The 23,495-nt window shown below is 35.2% G+C and overlaps 2 protein-coding genes across 4 annotated transcripts; one reads left to right on the forward strand and one right to left on the reverse strand.

Moving 5' to 3' along the window:
• Nucleotides 1-11,994: 11,994 nt before the first annotated feature.
• LOC143634603 (uncharacterized) lies at nt 11,995-18,571 on the forward strand. Of its 3 annotated transcripts, XM_077102637.1 has the most exons (5): nt 12,015-12,042; nt 12,124-12,415; nt 13,081-13,767; nt 14,627-15,559; nt 16,057-18,571. In XM_077102637.1, exons 2-5 carry the CDS (start codon nt 12,205-12,207, stop codon nt 18,336-18,338), a joined length of 4,113 nt encoding a protein of 1,370 aa, XP_076958752.1. In that variant the 5' UTR covers nt 12,015-12,042; nt 12,124-12,204; the 3' UTR covers nt 18,339-18,571. The 3 variants fall into 3 exon arrangements, with proteins under 3 accessions (XP_076958753.1, XP_076958751.1, XP_076958752.1); XM_077102638.1 differs by having other exon boundaries at nt 11,995-12,415; nt 13,081-13,780; nt 14,643-15,559; XM_077102636.1 differs by having other exon boundaries at nt 11,996-12,415.
• A 632-nt stretch (nt 18,572-19,203) lies between these two features.
• Nucleotides 19,204-22,753, reverse strand: LOC143634604 (uncharacterized). Its single transcript, XM_077102639.1, has 12 exons — nt 22,659-22,753; nt 22,271-22,463; nt 22,120-22,196; nt 21,916-22,015; nt 21,696-21,763; nt 21,234-21,311; nt 20,205-20,269; nt 20,069-20,135; nt 19,802-19,984; nt 19,657-19,713; nt 19,497-19,592; nt 19,204-19,390 (listed from the first exon to the last, which is right to left on the reverse strand). The coding sequence occupies exons 2-12, from the start codon at nt 22,455-22,457 to the stop codon at nt 19,277-19,279; spliced, it is 1,092 nt and encodes a 363-aa protein (XP_076958754.1). The 5' UTR covers nt 22,458-22,463; nt 22,659-22,753; the 3' UTR covers nt 19,204-19,276.
• Nucleotides 22,754-23,495: the final 742 nt, after the last annotated feature.

A 23,495-nucleotide genomic window follows, 5' to 3' on the forward strand; every position in this document is an offset into this window, starting at 1 on the left:
GATGCATATATTGAGATTGAAAGGTTAACTGAGATCGGATGGAATTGGAAGTATGGAAACAGAAACTTTAAAAACTCAAATTCTCTTCTTATTAATAATGAAAATAACTTCAACTATTTATAACCCTAACAATCGTACTTTGACTAGATCTAGGAAACTAAAAAGATAAACTAAAAAGATTACATGGTTATTCGAGTTGGAGGGCTAAATTTATAAATCATATATTTGTAAATTATTTTAACTTCAGTTTTAAACGAGTTAACGAACCAACACAAATTTGATTATTTTCATGTTGTGTTTTGTGTATTAGTTAGTTTACAATGAGAATGAAATACCCTATACTGTTTATGGGGTCCTAATGAAGTAATCGACACGCAAGTACTAACGACAATGATCATGTTTTCAACTTATTATCATCAGAAAAATCATGGGTTAAGTAAAAGACTAAAAACCATCATTCTTATAGTTCAATAACGAGATGTGGGCTGGTTATGGAGGCGGGCCTCATTATCAAGTGGTAGTATGTGGGGGAGTGACAGGTGTGAGACGAGGCCCCAAAGGCCTAAATGGTCATATAATTTCAACATATAATTTCAACTAATGTTGTCGTTTGCACCTTCTCTTCGACATATATTTTCAATCAATGTTACTGACCAAATCAAATAGAGTTTAATATTATATTGCTGTCTTTAACCAGATTTGTTTGACGTTGTGTTAAAATGTTTTATAAACTGGTTTATACTAGCTGATAATACCGGTTAAATTGGATGCCACACAACTACGCAAGTGAACAGTATGGTTTGTAATTTAAACTACCGATATTACCAGTAATAGTATAATACCGGTTTATACCGTCGTGCCGGTTTAAGCCCACTATAAATTTTATTGTATAGACTTGAGACCAAATACTTTTAGCGGCACGTATTTACCCCGAGCAATTAACCAAGTGGCCTTCCCTATATCATTGAATCGATCAATTTAATACCATTGAATCGTGCGGTACAACCGATTGAGACATTGTGAGGCAACAGGTTAAACGAGGTTCTTGTTTAAAAATTTATTATGAACAATACACGTTTCAATACAAAATTAACATTAATGATTTTTCTTATATAAACAGACAATCCATGAGGCAGTTACCATGAGTTTCATGATCAAAACTTAATTGTGTTTCGTTGAGCACCACTCTTGATGTTCTAATGTGAAAACATCAAAGACAACTTTGGACAAATATCGGCTGTTAGACCTCTAATCTAAATTAGTGCAACTAACCACTGATTTTGCCTACATCATATACTACTAAATTTACAGCAAACGCCAACCACCAGCAGCTGCTGCAGTGCTGCCTGCTGATATGATTTCCATAAAAGTCATGCTGATATGATTTTCATCAGGTTAACACATTAACACATCATCTAATATAGTAGTGCTTTTGCAATAAATAATAAACTGTCATTTTTTTACCACCATCAATTTTTTAGGTCAACGCACTCTCTAAACTGGAGAGTTTCGTTGCCCCACTCTGACCAGAATATGTTGTTTTAACCGGACGCACGCTGACTTCAGAGTTTGTCTTGGGCATTCCCCTGGGAAACATACCGTTGGTTTCCACTTGACACTCGTTGTGCCGTCACAAAAGCATAATTCTCTGGGATAACACACGGTGGGACGAAAACTCATGTGGGCTCGGGATTCAAACTAACAACCTCTCAAAGCCTAACTAAATCCTTCACTGTTATAATCCACCAAAGTAACACAACTAGGGATCGAACTTATGTCTAAGTTAGAGAGCCTAACTCTTCCTATCACTCTATCAGTAGTAGGTTGTGAGTGTTGAAATTTAACCACAGCTGCCGCCAACTTGTATGATTTTTCATTAAAGGAAAAAAACATGTTTCACATTATGTGGGCAACCAGATGAGGACCCAAAAGGCCCAAATGGTCATATGTTTTCAATTAATGTTGTCGTTTGCACTTTCTATTCGACATATATTTTCAACCAATGCTACAGAGTTATTGACCAACTTAAATAGAGCTTAATATTAACGTGCTTTTTTGACGTGGTGTCAAGAAAGCCACACACTAAATATCATCGTACTAGAGTTAAACGAGGCTCTTGTTTAATATTTTATTGTGAAAAATGCAAGTTTCCAATACAAAGTTAATATTTATGGGCTGCTAAGTGGGCTTCTTCTCTCAGCCCAACATGAATCTGTCATTTGAATATTGGTAAGTACAAACAACGTTTGGTCTGTATTTTTCAGTTGCTATTGTAGGCTAGTCACATTAGTCACTTTGAATATTGTGTATCCTGCTATAAATTATATTTAGAATGTCTATATATTCGTTTTAATTTTGAAATTATATTTGTTTAACATTGTATCGCCAATAATAAAATTTATTTCTTGTTATTTGTTTTAACTTTTAATACTTACATTATATTGTTCCTACTGTCAAATCTATTTTCTATTTTATTATGTTGGAGCCCAACCCATATAGCCCATTATCTCATAGTTTGGGTCAACTATTACAACTAGTTTTTGTTAGAAATCACAAACAAACGTCCGATATGGTTTGAAAATATTTAGTCTGACCAATTCAGAAATTTTTATAAAAGGCAACTACAATTCCAATTCGATGACTGGTTTAAACAATTTCATGAACGCCCATACTTTCTACTTTTAACATCGTGTTTTTTTTCTGAAATATAAAAAACAAATTGATGATAATATATTAAATGCGACATTCCAAGATGGTTAAAGCCGATGCTTATAGTTGTATATCAAAGGTATTATCGGGTATAACTTGTGAAGAAAACTTGCACCACTTCGGAGGAACTCCGCCTTATCATAACATCTTGGTGTCATTGGGCTACAAATCATTTGATTAATAATGTTGTTATTTGCGTGAGTAATAACAATTTATGTAATTTTTACTCTAGCCATGGCACTTTCACATTGAAGTTATTTGGTGGTTCTCCAAATATTTAGTCAGTTAAAACTGAGACAACACAAGATCGTAGTATGACAAAATTGGTTGAGGAATCGTATTACATGGAATGGATCCAGAAACTATCGATGGCAGTTACCCATCTAAATTAGGGTTTCTCTAGAAATATCACTTGACATAGAATTTTATGTGCGACATAACTGAAAAATTCATTATTTATTGAAATTTTAGCTTAATAATTAGTGTCAAAATAAAATAAAAAAATTCAAGTTGACCTGTGACCCTAGCCCGGCTACCGAGGGCGCTGCCCCTGGATCCTTGCGCCATTTTGGAACCACTATTGGTTAGGGAATTCTCCCCTAACATCATAATAAACTTAAACACGCGTCTACCCTTGCACCTCCTAGTTTGTTTGCTGAATATTATGCTTCACACTCATTACACACAAAGTCAAATCCATTTACATTAAAATATATGACAAAATCGAAATAAGATGGCAAGCTAGAGTATATCGTTCATCATATGAACATTTCAAATAAGGGTTCGTGGTCGCTTTTTTAAGATTGATAAATTGTGGTGATCTATAACATATTATATAATATCGTCTAGAGAGGTGCTCAGAGCGCTCACATTCCATTCTTCGTCTCTCTCTGTATATTTTAACTAAACTCATTATTTTTCTTTAAATTTTGTTTGTTTTTTAAAAACATCTCACATTCCACTCTATATATATTTTTTATTTAAGATTATACTCACAAATATTTATTTTATCATTTTCCCTCTTTTCTACACACTCACATAATTATATATAATGATAAATAGTACTATTCTATAAATAAAGAATTTACTATTACTCTCGACTACATATGTTGAAGTATGAAAAATGAGACGTGAAAGCCACATCATTAGTAAAAAACTATATTTGTTTCTCATGATTTAGAGATTAAGGATAATATAATATGTGGAATATGAATGCTCTTAGTGATGAAAAACTATTGGTTGAAGAGGAAGAGTGGGTGTACGCGTGATTTGTTAACATCGTCCTCGAGTCAATTACATTGTCGTGCTTGCGTGGTGACCTTTCTTTTATCCTTTACTTTTTGTTAGAGATTTAAAAGGTGAAGTTTGTACTGGTTTATGTAAGCTAAAATAAAAACTATTGGTTGAAGAGGAAGAGTGGGTGTACGCGTGATTTGTTAACATCGTCCTCGAGTCAATTACATTGTCGTGCTTGCGTGGTGACCTTTCTTTTATCCTTTACTTTTTGTTACATGGCCTCTTACAACTATATATCTTTCTGCGAAGCTCCTTTTTCCCCTTGAACATATGTCAACCAACAACACTCGTGAGTTATGTCATAGAGGATGGACGCTTCCATTAAGAATATTGTTGAGAACGAGTAAATTTTGGTTATAGATAGGTTGCCAGGGATATTACAAACTACTTAATAGTTTAGTAGAGTGAGAATGTGATAGGTTTTTAGCGTAGTTAATGTCACCTCTGTTGAGTAAGAGTGAATATTCATACCATGTGTACTTGATTTGGTCTTAAATGCTAACCATCATGGTTACGTATCATATACTAGTCATACCTACATGGTCGTCACATCCAGGCTAAAGGCTTAACAAGAATCCTTCGTCACGGCGTTCGTCCATTGGTCGTAACATGTGTTTTAGGAATCGTCTTCATTAAATGCAAGTCCTATTATGGGATATGCGTTCTTCCCTTATTCAAAATTCCACTAGTGTCAGATTAATTACTTTCTCCCATCAGATCTCGGTGGAAGTTATATCTAACTGTTTTCGTAACCAACCTACCATCATTTGTCACAAAGTACCTTACCCTCTTACTACGTGCGTCACCCATTCATTTATCACACACACTTCATAGAAAGTCAAATGAGTGAAGGTGAACCAGTTATCTGAAAATAACATTTAAACATACCAATATGGTTGTTCGAAAAAAAAAATTAAAAAAAATACCAATATGTTATTCGAAGGTGATATGTATCATAGTATTAACAATTAAACATACCATATATAAAATTTAAATTTTATATATATATATATATATATATATATATTGGTTGACGCGTCGCCACACTACATATGTAAACTATTTGTTTTTTATTTGTTTTAGTTACCGTACCGAAACAAACATAAAGGAAACCGATCAAATTCACGTCAACTCCCTGCTGCAATACCCATATTATCAACCGACCCGGGTATCGTAACGAGCGTAACTGACACATGAGAAATTCGCATCGACTAGCTATCGCAACAATTGGGTTTTTACCGGTTTACCGCACATACTAGCCGAATGTCGGTAACATACCACCATGACATGACGGATATAAAACTAGTATATAAATAAACCAATCTATTAAAGCAAAACATTTTTTCCACATGTCATTCAGATACATCAACCACATGGGATGCCAACTATTCAATTTCCATTTATACATATTCCACCTAATTAACTAATTTTTTAATTATCAATCCTTCAATATACTATTTTTTTAATGTTAAATTGAACAAATATGATATAACAATTAATGCATTTGTTACTATTTAATATTTATTATTTACCTCAATTACGATTTTCTTAAAATTATATTATTAACAGTTTCTAAGGGTGCTGCTAAACGTACCCCCCTTACTTCATTTTTACTAAATATACCCCCCCTGAACTTATTTGTAAAAAAATAATATTAAATCCTTACTTTTGTGCTAATTTGGTAATCATATGATTTCAATGGTTAATATGAAAGTTGGTTTTTCCAAGGGAGGGGGGGTATGACAAGCAACCAGGGTACATTTAGCCTAACCCGTTTCTAATTACCTCAGTTAAGTTATTACCTAAGAAATAGTGGCTGGTTTCAAAAACTTAATAAATTGGCTGAATGTTTTGACAGAGATATTATGTATTTACGGTTCAAAAGTGTTTGATACAAGTTGACTATATTTTGGCATAAAAATAAAAATTGAAGTGTTAAAAAATTATAGCAATTTGATATATTTATGTTAGAGTAGGGATGAGCTTTTTTCCTAAATACTCGTACCCGTACATGTACCTGTACGTGTCTATTGGGTACGAGTACGCAAATTTACCAATTATAGGTACGAGTACTTTCGGGTACAGATTCAGGTATTACGGATACTGGTACCCGTTTAGAATATGTAGAGTTTTTATTATGTTTCCAACACTTATGACTTAACTTTCAAGCAATATTTTCAAAACATAATATATATTAGTTGAATAAGTTTATTATCAATTTATATGTGTATATTTATACATTGTGTATTCATATATTTTTATTTCATGTATATGTGTAATCGTGTATATAATTAAATAACATGTATTAACTTTCTCTCTTGTTTTTATATAGAAATTGAGAAAGCAATAAACTAAAAAAAGGATAATGACATGAATTTTATATTATGACTGATTTGTTTCATTTTTAGTTTTAGTATTATGTTTTGGTTGGGGTATTACGGTTTTGGTATTATAGATAATTGATTGTTGGTATCGTACCGTTACCGATATCTAGTTTAGTGGAGATTTTTTATTTTTTATTTTTTAAAAAAGAACAAATAGGTACCAAAGCGAGTACCGTACCCAAAGTACATCTACCCGTACCTATACCCGTACCCGTACCATATAATTTGGGTACGGGTATGGTTACCAAGATTTACTGAGTTTAGGTACGGGTACTTTCGAGTACATGTACGGGTATAGGTACGGGTACGGTCCCGATCTCATCCCTATGTTAGAGGATACGATATTATCAAACAATGCATAATATTTCGCTAATAATTTGCCGATACGCTATTTTTAATGGTTATCTCAAAGTTTATTTTTGACTTTTTTTATACAATTGTGATTAACTCGTAATGGACAAAACCGCTCATAGTCAGTAAACGACATAACCAATTGTGTTGTGACTAAGGTTGTATCTCTATATGTGAGTGAACAAATTTGACCAATTTCAACTAAAAGACGATAATGGTTATTTTATATATACGTGTGTAAGATTTAACTTGCTTTGCATGACTCTCAAAAACAAATGCAAAAGCTACAATGTTAAATAAAAGTTTATATATAGAAAAGATAAATTTATTATTTGTTTTCTTAGTTTTTACATTAATTTAAACTAGATTTTTTACCCGCGCTTCGCGGCGGGAGCATGCAACTACAAGGTACTGATTTTGTTAATTACTACTGAATTTTCTCTAATAACCTGCAGTTTGACCTTTTATGGTCAATATCCTTGTAATTCGATTCAATGGCCATGTTCCCATAATGAACATATAAACATGTTGAACACTTATCATTCTAATGAGCACTTGATCATGTTCTTTAAACATCCACAATCTGAGACAATTAGCACTTATAAGAATCTAGGAGACACATTGGTTTACATTCTAATATGATTTGGACAGATAGTTTTTATGTATAATTGTATATGCGTATGGAGTTTCTGAAGCCAATTAAACCTGAAACAATGACACGAAATAGGTTGAAATTAACCAAACGGAGGCTGTTTACAAAAATGTCAATTTGTTGTGAGCCTACCCAAACTACCATTGGGAATTTAAATTTACCTTTAGTGCTATAACCCGCAGTTTGACCTTTTCTGGTCAACGTCCTTGTAATTCGAATCCGGTGACTCGTAATAGTGTGGCAGCCCGAACCTAAATTTTGTTAGATGTCTTGGCCCGTTGGTCATTTGGAAATACCTTAAACAATGACCAAAATAGCATGAATTTAACCAAATGGGAACTTCTTTAAATATAGCCAAACCGCCCTAGGGGATTTAAATTTACCTTTAGTGTTGTAATCTGCAATATGACCATTTCTTGTCAACATCCTTGTAGTTTGAATCCGGTGACCGATGATATATTTGCAGCCCGAAGCTGAATTTTCTTAATCTCTTGACGGGTCTGTGATTTGGAAAAACCTGATGCAATGATTAGAGACAATACTGAAATTAACCGAACCGAGTCCATTTACAAAAGCATCATGCAAATAGATAATAAACATGCATATAGTGTGCTTCACATAATAAGGTTGTATACCTTTAATCCACATGTTCATACACAAAGCTTCTATTAAAGTCATATACCTATTCTAAAGCAAAATATCAAAACGCAAGTATGACTCATAAATTTTTTTTATAAGAACACATAATAAAACAAAAAAACTTGGACAACAGTTTGAGGAATGCAATAATGCTAATAATTAATAAATATTAGAATATGATTTAAGGTTCAGACCCGTTTCAGCAACATGGTTACCTAAGCATGGCCGTAAGATAGGTTGCAAATGGAGTACCCAATTACCATCCTATATGCCAAGCCAGGTTTAAACCCAAATGTTAGTCAAATAACGTGCGTTCATCATAGCCTAAAGTTTGATTTAGAAAAATCAAATAACAATGACCCGAGATTACTGAACCAATCCCGTTTACAAAAACATCAATATCTTTGAAACTACCCAAAGTGTTGTTGGGAATTGAAATTTATCGTAAGTGCTATAACATGCAATTTGACCTTTTCTTATCAGCAACCTTGTAATTCAAATCCCGTGACCTGTAATCAAATGATAGAGAAAGCGCACGCGTAGGTGTAAACTACACTTAATTGATGTTAGCAGTAGAAGAATACTTTTTTTTTTGTGTGTGACATGAACTTTCAAATTAATATAAAAATAATTGTTTTGAGACTCAGAACCGCTTGACCATCATAGCAACACGGTTAAAACAGACATGGCTGCAAGATAAGTTGCAAACGGAGTTCCTAATTGCTATCCTATGTATATGCCAAGCCAAGCTTCAACCCGGTTGTTAGTCAAATAACGTGTATTCATCACAACCTAAAGTTTCAAGTAGGAATACATGAAATGTATGTAACCTCCAAAGCCACTATTTTGATGAATTAGTAGTCATATTGTAACCTTTGTCGAAATATAGGTTGCATATAATGTATCAATTGCCATTTGACACATTTGAAAGTAATTTCTGAAAACCACATGTGAAGTAAAAGTAAGTTTCTCGTTCAAGAACATTGAATCAAAGTTGAACAATAATATGGAAAGTAAACCTGTAATTGGAATGGTCGAACCACAACGTTTAACCGACCTTTCTCGACGATTATTACACTTGGATTTTGCAAATCATGGTTCAATTTTGCATATTGGAATATGAAAAGCTCAACTGAAACCAATCCTGTAATCTGAATCTCCGGTCCACAACTAAAACTTTTATTCGTCTTTTCTAGTCGAATATTAGGGTTTAATGAACGTGAAGGGTCAATCGATTCAGTATGGGAAACCATAAATTTAACAGCCATCGGAGCACTGCCACCACCGCACAATCGCCGCCTAAGTTTCAAAAATCAAACCTGGTAACAGTCGACGATGATGGTAGACTTCTCCACACCGGAGAACTGCCACCACCGCCCAACCGCCGCCTAAGGTTTGAAAATCGAAACCGGTAACAGTCGACGATGATGGTAGAATTCTCATTGCCACCACCACACAACCTCCGCCTAGGGCTCGTAAATCAAACCCGGATTAATGCGAAGAGCACAAAAATGCAAGAAATTGCAGCAAGAAAGTAAGAAATTATTACCTAATTTAGTCAATTAAGTGACAAAAAGAAGAACATTAGTTGGATGAAGCAGACACAATCCATAGATGAGATGCGGTTGAATTAATTATGGGATGCGGAACAAACTTCAAAGGCAACACGTGTTATAACAGGTGGCAAAATAAGTGTGCATTAGGCACTTGTAAACTACGCATAATTGGTGCTAGCAGTAGAACAGTACTTTGTTGTGAGTGACATGAACTTTCAAATTAATATATATATAACGGGCGGATCAGGCTCATATTTAGTTCAGGTCAATGGTTTTTTAGTAAAGTTAGTTCGACTCGAAATACGTTATGAACGGAAAGTGTTCGGTTCGAAATGGGTTATTTTAAAAGAATATCAAAATGGTTCGGTCAAAACATTTGTGTCAAAAAGGGTAACGATTCGAATAAATTCGGGTCAAATCGTGTTGTTTTAAATCATAATGTATCTAACTTAAAAATAAAATTCATTATTTATGTATTTTTAGTTTTATATTAATTTAAATAAGCGGGTTAGGTTCGTGCTTGGTTCAAAACAAGTGTAGGCCAATGTGTTTTTTGTAGGGCCGTCTCCGAGAATTTAAATACCTTGGCCGAGCCAATATAAAAAGGCCGTAGGCCTTAACGAAATTTTTTATTCGCTAATGTACATGGATAAAACTTTTATCGACTGATTTACTATAAGCATAAACCATTCTGAGCATGTAATTATCTCACTAACCATTTCAATAAACCTTATTTTTAACACCAAAAAACTATATATGTAATATGTATAAAAAAGTTTGTGCCCCTGAACCTTATGTGCCCCGACCGATGGCGCGACTCGCATACCCTCCGAGCCTCCCCTGGTTTTTTGAGTAAAATAAGTTCGGGTTAATACAAGTTGTTCTAAAAGAGTGTCAAATTAGTTCAGATTAACACGGGCGAGTAAGAAAGAGTTATGATTAGAATGGGTTTGAGTCGAAACGAGTTATTTCATAAGATAGCATTTTCTAACTTAAAAGACAAATACACGGGTTACTAACATGTTTATTGACGTCATTTTTTCAGCCCGTGTAAATAATAGGGGTGAGCAATTTAACCGTCATAACCGTTAACCGAACCGATTTTAATCGATAACCGTCATAATCGGTGGGTCAGTTTTAATGAAGTTTTGAAAACCGCCAAATGCGGGTCGGTTTTGGTTATAGATACTTCCAAACCCGTCATAACTGAACCAACCAATTTATTTAACAAACAATATGTGTGGGATTTATTTTCAACAAACATATTGTCGGATTATACCATTTTGATGTGTTCGGTTCAACTTTTGTTATCAAATTAACTTAAATTTCATTGTTAGATTATATAATGCAATTTTTTCAACATTTGATATTAATATTATGAATTATGATTGACTAGTCACACTAAATATACATTGAATTATTATCTTAAATTGTTATTTTTATGATTATTTATTTATTTATTTATTTATTAATTACTAATAACACAAATCGAACTACATCTGGATAATGGGTAAGCGAGCAACAAGCTGCGCCGCTATCCCCTTTTGAATCGCAAAGCCTATTCTACTAAATATAAATCCTTGGTTTCTCGGGCTCTGCTAGTCACTGTGGACCACCTTCTGCACCCGCTCCAAGAAGCGAACCGCCTCGGGAGCCAGTGATCCAAAAGTGTCGAAGGCAAATGGAATGAACACGTCCTGATTCTCCAAACACGATGTCTCATGCTTAGCAACCTTCCTAGACTCCGCTCTCAAAACCGCCTGCCCCGGTACGAATCCACTGTCTCTCGGCCCCACCAATAGGGACACCCTAGTGAGGTCAACACACGCATGCTTACCCCCACACGCATGAATTATATATTTTGTTGAATTATGTCAAGTCATTTTTTCTAATATTTGATATCAAACTTTTAGGCCTAATTATATTGCTTTAGTTATGGTTAACCGACTCGCTTTAATCTTCAAAACCGATTAACCGCAACCGTCATAACGGATCAATTATGATTATGGTTATCAATTAACCGACATATCGGTTATGGTTATGAGTTTGATTCAAAACCGCTGCAAACCGACTCATGCATACCCCAACGTGTAATACACATGTTATTAACATGATGTCACGAAGTAAAATTAAAAAAAAAGCCAAAAATAAATTCCAAAGATACGTGTAAACCAGTCCGAATTAAATTCATCCACCGCCACAATACGTTTCTCTTCAAAACCGGACTTGAAAAGAGGAATAAATTATGCTTCAACAAGTGTCATTGAGGTACACAATCTCACCCACCCGTCACTCCAACATTGAAAATAATAATAATAATAACAATAATAATATTAATATTATATTAATAAATAATAATAGAGCTTATCAACTCTATCTCTCTCTCTCTCTCTCACTCTCTTGACATTTTCTAGACGCATAGAAAGAAAGAAAGAACGAAAGAAAGAAGCTTCAGGTTAAAGTTTACCTTCTTCTTATTAATAATAATAATAATAATATTCTTATTAATCTCAAACCCTAATTTTCAACCAACCAGTGTTGAATGCCTCCTTTGCCTTCTAACAATTGATGCGTTTGTGGAATTGAATCGATTGTTATTATTATTAATAATTGATTGATGCCGCCTGAGACGTTGCCGATTGACCGGAAGCCGTCCTCGTCGGAGCCTGTGGAGGTTGCTGTTCCGCCGAGATGGAGAGACTCGCCTACTACGCCGTCCTCTCACTATAATAATAATAATAATAACCGTGGATCTCCGTCGGCCTATCGTTGGGGCGGCGGTGGCGTTGGTGGTGGCGGTGGTTATGATTTTCTCCGGCCGTTTTCTGGTTAGTTTATGACTTGCTTTTTAATTTATTCGTTTTTTTATATTTATTTAGGGTTTGGAAATTAGGAATCTGGTTGATTTGAGATTAAGTGCAGATGACAGATCTTAGTTGTTTAGGTTATAATCAGTTAAAACTATACTTTTTTTTTAATTTTTCTGTTTTTTGCCCTAATTTTATATAATAGAATTAGGGCTAGATCTGAGAGGATAAGTTTTCATGACTGGTATGTACTTCATCACAGGCTAGTAATTGTATAGATCTGGTGATTTTTATTGATTTTGATAGGGGTGTGCGTGATGCGGTTTGGTGTGGTTTTGGGCTAAAACTAATCGAAAACCGAAGTTTCAGAGTTTTGTTTGTTCAAAACCGTTTGGTTTTGGGATTTTTGGTTTTCAAGTTGAATTTTGTTTTGGATTTAGCTTTTTTGGTAATTTTAGGGCCAGATATGTTAATTGACTGGTATGCACTTCATCACAGGCTAGTAATTGTATAGATCTGATGGTTTCTATTGATTTTGAGCGGATGAGATATTGAGATATGGATTTGGGAGGGAGCATGCTTGTTTTGTAGATATTATTGTCATGACATATGGTTGTTTTATATTTGCAATTTTTCATTACTTGATTTGGTGAAATTTTGTTTTGTTTTTGGTTGTTTTTTTGTAGGTCATGGTAAGCCAGGGTTACCGGTGTCAGTGGACACTGGGAATCAGAAAGATTTGAATAGAGGAAGCTTTAGGGCGATGAGTGCATCACCGAACGGTAATTCTCATCCTCAATCAGACTTTGTAAATCCTTGGGATCAAGTTCAGTTGAATGACCAACATGCTAAGAGCAGTAGTGATGGAGTCAGTGCGACAGGCGACCAGCGGCTCGAGAAGGCGGTTTCTTTGGGGTCTTCACTTGATTGGAAGCCTATTAAGTGGATGCGTTCTGGGAGCTTGTCTTCTAGAGGTTCTGGATTCAGTCATTTAAGTAGTTGTAAGGTTGTCGGGGTGGACCCTCTTGATACCAAGATGGAGGCTCAACCGGGTGCTGCTGCTCTTCTTCAGTCACCTTCTGGGGATGCTTCTACTTGTGTGACACCGAATACTCCTGATGAGGCTAACTCTCGCAAAAAGGCTCGTCTTGGATGGGGGGAGGGCTTGGCTAAGTATGAGAAAAAGAAGGTTGACCCTGATGATATTGTTGTTAAAGAGAATGGATCCAGAAATGGAATGGTTAATGGTGCCAGTAGCTTGGAGTCTTTGCTTCCTAGCTCTAGTATTCCTTGTAAAAGCCCAAGTCTTACTGGTAACTCAGAAAATGCATCTCCTGTCACGTCTTGCTCGGTTGCTTGCAGTTTGTCTCCAGGTAACTTACATGCCTCGCAATAGTTTTCAGTTGCTATGTTTTTTGCATAACATAACATGTTTACCAATTGCTTATGTTTGTTGCTGAGGTTACAGTGAATGGCTGTTCTTAATTTCTCATGTTTGTTAGAGTGCATACTTTTTATGGGAAAAACAGGAAACACTGAAATAAGTTTCTTTAGGTCACACAGTGAACTAAATTTTGATTTCTTTAATTATCAAGTCCTCATTGGTACTATCTGTGCCCTGCTAGAAATGTTTTTGTTTAATTGGCTTGCAACATGGGTAGTAGTATAGTACTAGTATTTTGACTTCCAAGGTTTTTTGGGCATCCTCATTCCGTACCAAATCAATTGGGTTTGGCTGGGAATGAAGCAAAGGATTTATAAATTGTTACTTGCACATATGGTTTTTTTAATCTGGTTATCTAAAAGATTTTTAACACTCTTTTTAAATGCATTAACTACAATTTTGGATTACAGAAATCATTATTCGAGGATCTCACACACATCTAAAAGATAGTAGTTTGTCCTAAAATAAGTTCAATTTAACCATATAATGCAGTAGATACAAGAAAGTAATGCTTAAGTGGTGATAATGCTGTTATAAGGAAATTTGGTTTGTTTGTCATTGTTCATTGAACTGTTCTCACCAAAGCTGTAAATTTTATTCTATTTGTGACCAGTTTTTGATAGTTTCATAATATAAGTTTTTTGATACAACATTAATAATGTTAAACTGTCGATAAATAAACATAGTTCTTTGACCTTTGTGTGTTAAATACCTATGTTGTGTTTTTTGTCGTTATTAGGTGAGGTAAGGTTGATCTAAAGCTTTGTTTGCTACTTGTGGCATGACAGGTCTAGAGGAGAAGACATCTATCGTGGCAACTCCAGTGGATAATGATAGTTGTAATCCTGGTGTTTCCTTGTCTCAAAATCACACACTTGGATTACCATTTAATTTGGAGAATTTTGATCTTGCTGAAGACGTTAACTTGAGCTCTTTACTTGATGAACTGCTGCAGACTGATGCAACTATTGTTCCAAGGTCTGGCTTTGCTATGGACAAGTTGCAGGTATGGAAAGCAGATATTTCAAGGACAATCGAAATCGCAGAATCTGAAATTGATTCTCTTGAGCATGAGTTGAAGTCATTGATACCCGAGGCAGATCCATGTCCTGTTTCGCTTGCTTCCAGTTTTGTTTTAAAACAATGCAACAAGAATACTGTGGATTTAAGAAACACATCTTCAGTAGATATTGCTATGAAACAAGCTGATTTTTTTCCAGAAGAGCATAGGGAAGATGCTGCTTGCTTGGATAAAAGATCTGAGAAAGCTGAATGTTCTAAAGATCATGTTTGTAGGGATGGTAGTCAGGTCTCAACAGGAAGTCCATGTACAGGTTCTGTTGGTGGTGCTGTATATTTAGGTAGAGATGATAAGTTACATGCTTCAATATTGGCCACAAACAAAGTTGTAGCAAGTAGAGCATCTGATGAACTTAGTAAGTTATTACCAACAACAAATCTGTGTACAGATGTAGTGAGATCTACGGATGATTCACTGGTTAAGAAAAGAATTTCTATGAGGAAACGTTTTTTGAAGTTCAAAGAAAGGGTCATCACTCTTAAGTTTAGGACATTGCAGTACTCCTGGAAGGAAAGTCTTCGTTTGCTCTCTTTAAGATCTGGTGCAAAGTCACATAAGAAGTTTGAAACAATCTCTCGTTTGGGATATGCTGATTCTCAAAAGCACCGTGCTTCTAGCCATTCTCGATCATCTACTACTGGTAAGTAATGGTTAATTTTTAATATGCCTTTCGTGTGTCAATCAGTACAGTGGAACTGAGTTTTACTCGTTTTGATTGAATCGAGATATAGATTCTAATATTAATTAGCATGAAGAGACATCATAAAATTAGAACAATTTTTCTTTGCCAATCTTTATATCATATCTTCATATAAGCAGTTATCTGTGTAGACCATATTTATTTCATTTTACTTTTTTGCTTGTTGGATTTCTTGCACTGTATCTGTGGTTTTATGTACTATCTTTCTTGGTTTTTGTGTACCAAAGCTAAATGTATTTTTGTAACTACTTGATATGGCTGATACATAGTAAGCGGATCAATGAGTTAGCTGTCTTTTACACGGGGACTCCGTTGGGACACTTTTTAAATATGAACTTGATATTTTCTGGGTGTTTGTTTGTCACTAGGTTTTGCTCTGTTGTCCTTTGATATCATATTAGGTTTTGCGAGTTCTAAAGTTTTACTTTCTTATGTAGGTGGATGTTCGCGTCTGGTGCCAACTGAAGAGGTACTTGAATATGTGAACAAGCTGCTTTTAGATTCACGTGTTAAGATTCACAGGAATGAACAGAAGATGCCAACTTTTATATTAGACAAGAGGGAACGAATGAGCTCCAAGTTCATTTCAGATAACGGCTTAGTGGAAAACCCTGTTGATGCTGAAAAGGAAAGGGCTGTTTTCAATTCTTGGACTGAAGAAGATAAACAAATGTTCTTGGATCAGTATGCTTTGTTTGGTAAAAATTTCAAAAAGATTGCATCGTTTTTTCAACACAAAACAGTCGCTGACTGTGTTGAGTATTACTACAAAAATCACAAGTCTGAGAGTTTCCAAAATATAAAGAAGAATTCAAAATTTGCAAAAGGGAAATCTTGTGTTATTAATGCTAACAGTACATACTTGGTGACACATGGGAAAAGACCAAACCGTGAGACGGGGGCCACTTCTCTTGACATGCTTGGTGCTGCTTCAGCGATGGTGGCTAATGTGAACGAACGATCAAACGACTTTGCTACTTATTGTAACGAGCAGGAGACGGTTGCAGCTGATGTGTTAGCTGGGATATGTGGGTCTATATCATCAGAAGCTTTGGGCTCCTGCATCACCAGCTCAGTTGACCACCAGAAATTAGGTCGTTCTGCACTAAATGATGTTGATGAGGAGACTTGTTCAGATGACAGTTGTGGGGAAGATATGAATTCGTCTATTTGGACAGATGAAGAGAGGTCTAGTTTCATAAATGCAGTTAAAACATATGGTAAGGATTTTTCCATGATCTCACGATGCATGGGGACAAGATCTAGTGATCAGTGCAGGGTGTTCTTTAGCAAGGTTAAGAAATGTTTTGGGTTGGATGTGACGAATCTCGGGGCTGGTAGTGAAGGTACAATGGGAGCCAATCAAGGTGGTGGTGATCAAGATGATGCTTGCATGGTGGACAGTGGTTCTGGTATCTCTAATGAGAAGTCATCAATGGAGTGTAAAATAGATGCTGAAGACATGCACTCATCAGATTCTCGAGAAGAAAATGTTGAGTCTGACCAAAATGTGGCCACCATTTGTAGAGAACCCGAGCTTGTCGTGGAGGATAAGGATGGGGGTAATTTGGAAGGAGCTGCTGACAGTGAAGCTGCCAACCTGGAATCACCACAAAACACGTGTTCTGATTCTGCATCAGGTGCCAAGGTTGAAGAACCTGAAACAGTTGCCAAAACAGTCGCCGCTGAGGAGCCTAATTCTGCTTCTTTGTACTCAAGAGGTAGTAGTTTGGGTTTAACTACGAATCATGGGACCACTTTGGACTTGAATGCAGCTTCAGATAACACCACTTGTCAGGAAGCAAATAATGGTTTTGTCATGTCAAACCTGTTTCCCCAAGACCCTATTCCCCCAAGGAAGACTGTTAGCAGCCAGGATGACGTGTCATCTAGACTCACTTTCAGGAAAAGTGGTCAAAGATCTTCAAGTATAGATGGTTATCAATTGAATCTTCACAAACGCTCTCTAAGCTCTAATGAACCACAAAGCAAACTCAAGTTGGACGAGAGTCTTTTACTGCCAATCGATGGGTGCATACAGATGGGCACCGATTTGACACATGTGTCGCAACAACCGAGACGAAGTTCATCTCTTGAAAAGCCAAGTAAAAGTGGTGACGTGAAACTGTTTGGTCAGATTATAACTAATCGTTCATTGCCAAAGTCAAACAGCAGCACACAAGAGAACGAAAAACCCGATGCTGGAAAATCCTATAACTTGAAATTTGATTATAGTGATTTTCAGTTGAAAAGAAATCACGGGTTATGGGATGGGAACATAATGCAAACCGGGTATCCTTCGTTGCCAGGCTCCGCGGTTTTGCTGGCAAAATATCCTGCTGCTTTTAGCAACATTTCTTCGTTACCAAAGCTGGATCAGCATCAGCATTCTTCTCTAGAAAATGGTAATGAACAACATAATAACATAAATGTTGTGTCTGGTTTTCAAACTAGAAAACTAACCAACAGTCGAGGTCCAAGTTACCATGCATATGGTCAGTCTTTCACAGTCGATAAGTTGTTACCCGAGATGCCAAGAAGGAAAGAGTTTGAATCGTTAACTACAAGTGTCGGGGGTATGAATGTGATCGGTGGTGCTTGCAATGGAGTGTCAGACCCGGTGGCAGCTATAAGAATGCACTATGCGAAAACCGAACAGTACAAGAATGGTGGAACGGAGTCGTGGAGAAGCAACGTTAGTGATATCGGGAGCAGATGAAACAGGTGGTGGTGACTTTGACCTTTTCTTTTATCATCAATGTGTAATATATGTTTTGTTGTACTGAGTTGAGCAGTGGTAGGACATGATGGCTCTCTATACTGTTGCCGTCTCTTTTGATTTAGGTTGTTTTGTAATATTGGGAGCAGTTTTTTTTTTCTTTACTTTTTTTTGTTTTGTCAAATGCACAAAATAATTCTGTCAAGTTAGGTAAAGCCAGGCCAGATGTTTAATTTTATTTATCCTTTTTTTACAGCCTTAGCTTAAACCATTGTATTTGATTAATGATTGTTGTGATTTGTGCAATGAAAGTGATGGTTGTTTGATATTTTGAAAGTAAAGTAAAATCACAAAATATTTGTACTTTTCTGTTTAACTTGTGATAAAATCATGGAGGTATAATATTTTGTAAAAATGGCATTTTCATGATTTGATATTTGGTGAACAATAATAAGTGACAAGTGGGGGGTGTCACTATCTGTGACGTGGGTGTGATTTATGATAATTGGAGTCAAGAAGCCAATAATGGTAGGTGGTAGGTGCAATTTCAACATCATGACAGCTTCCTGTATCTTTCCATTGTATTAAAAAGAATATGCTAATCAGTTGTGATATTTTCTAATCACAGATCTTAGCTGCCATACATTTTTGACTTATCAAGTCAAATAACTACCTTCTTAAATCCAAAGCTGGGAAGACATTAGTTTTGTTAGTTTATGAGCTATGAGCTATTTTTCTAGGTTCAACCAAAAACACATATAATTTCGAATACAGATCACATCATGTAAATGATCAAAAGTTTGGATCAAGATTCAATCATCTTGCCGGTTAAGTACATGGAAGCACAAACTTAGCTCCAGCAACAAAAATATTGAGAAAACGGAATCTCAAATATAAATTTAGTGTCGGAAAGTTGTAGGATTTAAACAGGGACCGAATCAGGCATTGTTTTGAGTGATCTGCTTCCTCTCTGCTTGAAGTGATCTGCATAATGATTCGAGTTTTTCTTTTTGATTCTTGGTTTTCTCCAGTTGCTTCTTCATGTGCTCGCGCTGCTCACAAACAATAATTTATGTAAAGTTACCGATAACGACTAATAAATTTCTTTATTGTAAAATAACCAACAAAAGTTTAATTTATTTATTTGGACTCACTAACCTCTTCCACTAGTTTTACGAGAGTGTAGTCCGACTTTTCAGTCTTGCTCTTTAAAAAGGTATTTTCCTTTTTAAGATCCGTTATCGATTTTGTCATCTACAACCGCACATATATTAGTATATAAGAAATATGATGAGATTTAAGAACATAATGCGCATACCTTTCCCATTTCTTGCTTAAATGATTCAAAAACCTCGTTGCTCTTCACTAACGCATCCTGCAAAATAATACCTTGTTTGAGATTCATAATTCAGCATCAATTACATAGAAAATGGATCGTGTAGATATGCCTGCATAAGGTTAACCTGGAATTGCTGAAACTTTTCACCATCAGCGGTTAACTGTAAACGTAAATTTTTCTCTGTTGCCAACAATTCTGACACTTGCTCGGCATACAACTTGATCTGTGATTGTTCCTTAACTAAATTTTCTTCATGTTGTTGGATCTTCAGATCTGCAATTTGGAGTTCTAGACTTTTCTGTTTCAACTGCAATTCATATATTCATTATGATAAAAATGCATAATTTCCACACAAGTTCACATCATCAGTCTCGATATACAATTAAGTTACCTGGTGAGCATGCTGTTGCTCAGCAAGCACGAGTTGACCTTCCTTTTGCTTCAGTTGGTTTCTTAACCTGTGAAACGATACATTATATATATAAATACTTTCTATATGTTAAAAAAAATGATATGTCAAAATTCACATTTCATTTTCCTTCAGTTGACTCAGACTGTCATCCCTTTGCTCCTCTAGCTTGTTGGTTACATCCTAAAACGCAGCAAAAAAATAAAAAAATAAAAAAAAATAAAAAAAACTAGTTGGATGCAACATGACACATATAGTCATGCAATAAAAAAGATACTATCAGCAGTAAGAATTACAGAAAAATAACGTTTTTTTTCTTATTTCAAAAAATTTAGAGCATACTATCTGATAACAAAGTAGATAACTTTATAGATAAATGAGAGGCATGCATGCTCCCTTCACTTTAAAGATAGTCACTGAAAGGTCAAACGAGTCAACGTGGAGGTTAAAATTGTGTGAATTCGGACTATTACAAGAAACAAACTGAGTTTTCTCAACTTTTTTTTTTGGAATGTAGAAAAAGAATCGAGTAACTGAAACAAATTGGTTGCACGTCAATAAAAACTTGTGTGCCAACTTTTATTTGACAACTAGGGTTGACACTGAAAACTCAAGAGGTTACCTTATTTTTGGGAAAGAGGGAGTATGCATGTGTCAATGTGACGTGTATGGATAAACAAGTTTTCTAAACAAGTTTCCTACATATACATATCATCGTACTCAGTATATCCCACCAATAGCAAAGCTATGGTAGGGTCTGAGGAGGGTAAGATGTAGACAACCTTACCTCTACCCTATAAGGATAGAGAGGCTGCTTTCGGTGAGACCCCCGGCTCGATAGTAGTTTCGCATCAAGCCTTGGACATAAGGCACATAGCACTCAATCATCGGGACACCGGCTGATCGGTGCATGTACCCTTGTCTTGCGGCTATCAACGCCACTACATGATGCCTGATTAACCGTCCGTCACTTTTAATGTTATTTTCACGAGATTAGTAAAATAACGTCAAAATTAGTGCAATTTCACTTTTGCCCACCCGAGGGTTCACACATATATACATCATATGTGCGCACCACAAGCAGGGCTAAAAGTGACGTTATTGATACCTATTGATACCTATACATATGTTACATTTATATTGATACCTTTATTGCTTTCTGAAACTTGTCGGATAGGTCTAGTCTTAAGTTTTGACTTTCAGTTGATACTCTTTTGCATTCATCCTGTCAAAGCGCCAAACAACGATAAAATAGTAAGCATAGGAATTGACCATTCAACAGCGATAAAAAGTAAATCAACAGAAACAAATTGTATATTTAGTTTATCTCATATGAGTTAACCTATGATGTGAAATGTGAATTGTTCATAACCAATCTTATTCCCATTATTAATACAACTAAAAGGGGTAATTCCACTGACAATTTTATAAAAATAGAACTCGTTGGAAATAACATTAGTCTGTCAGAACTATAGAGTATAACGTGTAACGGGCTTTTCTACAATAGATTTCGTGACATTGATATATATAAATACTGAAATAACCATCAAGTTATACCACAGAATTTGAGAACAAATGATATTAATGCACACGCATAATTGAAACATACCATTAACATCTTGTTTTGATGTTGTAGCTCCCGACACAACGACTCAAGTTTATCTCTCATAGAAATTGCTGTAAAAAGAAAGAATAATCGCATTAATACAATAGCATGAAAGACATACAATTAATAAATATAATATATATACGCATCCAAGACTGCATAATCTAAATAATGTACGAACAAATGATCACCGAATCACATGTTATCGGTATAAATAACACACCTGCATCTCTTTCTGAAATAACTCTCTGGTAACTCAAAGTGAACTCCAAAAACTCCTGTTCCGTCTTAAACACACGCTTTCCACCTTTACGTTTCGTATCCTGAAACCGAACATAACTCTCTTAATCACAACCCGTCTATTAACTCAATAAAAAAAACAGTCCACAATCCACATAATCAAAAGCACAAAGTTATTACTAAATACTTTTCTGCTTATTCCATCGCCCTCCGATACTACCATCCCTTGCACACGGTCCGTTAGTGTTTCCACTCCTCGCTCGGCTGCCGCAACATAAACGCAGCTAAAGTTACCGTTACAAAACAAATAATAATATATCAAGAAAAGGAAATATTACATTGTTCTTGAAAGTCATCAACTAACAAATCGGGCTGCGAACCAACTTCGATTAGTTTCTCCTCTTTATAATCAAGCACTCGACTTTCTCGACACCGGGTTAGCGGTTCCGCAGAGGTACTACTATCAACAAATCCATCAGGTAATGAATCAGCTTCTGGCAGTTGGTTTACAACAGGGTTCTCCATTTTCACCTACAAGTATGCAACAAATTAACTAATTAATAATAATAATAGCCAATGAGTTTGTTAAAGATATAAGCTACAGTCATAAACATAATCAGAGTCTGTAGATTGTCAAACAAATAAATAAATTGAACCTAAATAAAAATGATCAAAATTGTCTAAAAAAACCCAGTTTGGAAATGGAAAGAAAGGGTTTATACGTACCAGAAGATCGAAGTGAAGGTTTGGGATCGATGAGCGTTTGCAGGTGTGAATTACGCTATAAGAATTAATATGACCTAGCCGTAGTTTCCACGATGACGACGGTGAAACAGGTATTTTATTTTATTATATTTTATTTTTTACATTTGAACTTCTATTATTACAAAAAAATAAGTTTCATTATCAAAGAAAAATCATACCGGCTCTGAGAAAGCAAAAAAATTTTTGAACCGAATACGAAAATTATTTTGGGCCTTAAGTAAAAGGAGTCTTATGTTGGGTTTAAACAATTAATTTGTATATGAGTTTACTTGGTTATAATTGGGTTGTGTAAAAAACTTTTGTATAAAAAAATAATTAACATGCCTCAAATGAGAGTAGAACACACAACCTTTGAGTTGGGAATAATACCCATTTGCGGCTTTGTCATTACACCAAACTAATAATTATGTAATTGAGTTTAAACACTAAATATACATATTGTTTTAATAAAAACACATATAATTTACAAAAAATAAAATAAAAATCGGGCATACGAGGTGTCGGGCCGCCGGCCACACCTTATGGCCGGCTCTGTCTTAGTATGAAAACAACGGAGAACTAATTTGCTCACTTATTAATAAGTTTATTTTTACAAGTGTTTGATGTTATTTTTGTCCGTAATGTTGATTTTTGATTATGAGACGTTATAATTATTTGTTGATTTACATTTGTTGCTAATTTTGATTCTTTTGTAGTTAAACCCTATGGTTTTTTTATTTGTTATTATAAAACATTGCTAATGTGGATTGGTATTATAGTTCGTATTATTTTTTACGTTATCATTTTTGGTAGACTGGT

The sequence above is a fragment of the Bidens hawaiensis genome, unplaced genomic scaffold (assembly GCF_021521415.1).
Source record: "Bidens hawaiensis isolate Kalapana, Puna unplaced genomic scaffold, B.hawaiensis_p1.1 tig00007137_1, whole genome shotgun sequence".
NCBI classification, from domain to species: Eukaryota; Viridiplantae; Streptophyta; class Magnoliopsida; order Asterales; family Asteraceae; genus Bidens; species Bidens hawaiensis.

Excerpts from the sequence above, each read along its gene's own strand:
- LOC143634604 (XM_077102639.1), bottom strand. The coding sequence starts at position 22,457 with ATGGAGAACCCTGTTGTAAACCAACTGCCAGAAGCTGATTCATTACCT. Across the intron at positions 21,312-21,695 it reads ATCAAAACAAGATGTTAATG|GATGAATGCAAAAGAGTATC; the intron begins GTATGTTTCAAT and ends GCGCTTTGACAG. Across the intron at positions 19,985-20,068 it reads AGCAACAGCATGCTCACCAG|TTGAAACAGAAAAGTCTAGA; the intron begins GTAACTTAATTG and ends TATGAATTGCAG.
- LOC143634603 (XM_077102636.1), top strand. The coding sequence starts at position 12,205 with ATGCCGCCTGAGACGTTGCCGATTGACCGGAAGCCGTCCTCGTCGGAG. Across the intron at positions 12,416-13,080 it reads TTTTCTCCGGCCGTTTTCTG|GTCATGGTAAGCCAGGGTTA; the intron begins GTTAGTTTATGA and ends GTTTTTTTGTAG. Across the intron at positions 15,560-16,056 it reads TTCTCGATCATCTACTACTG|GTGGATGTTCGCGTCTGGTG; the intron begins GTAAGTAATGGT and ends TTTCTTATGTAG.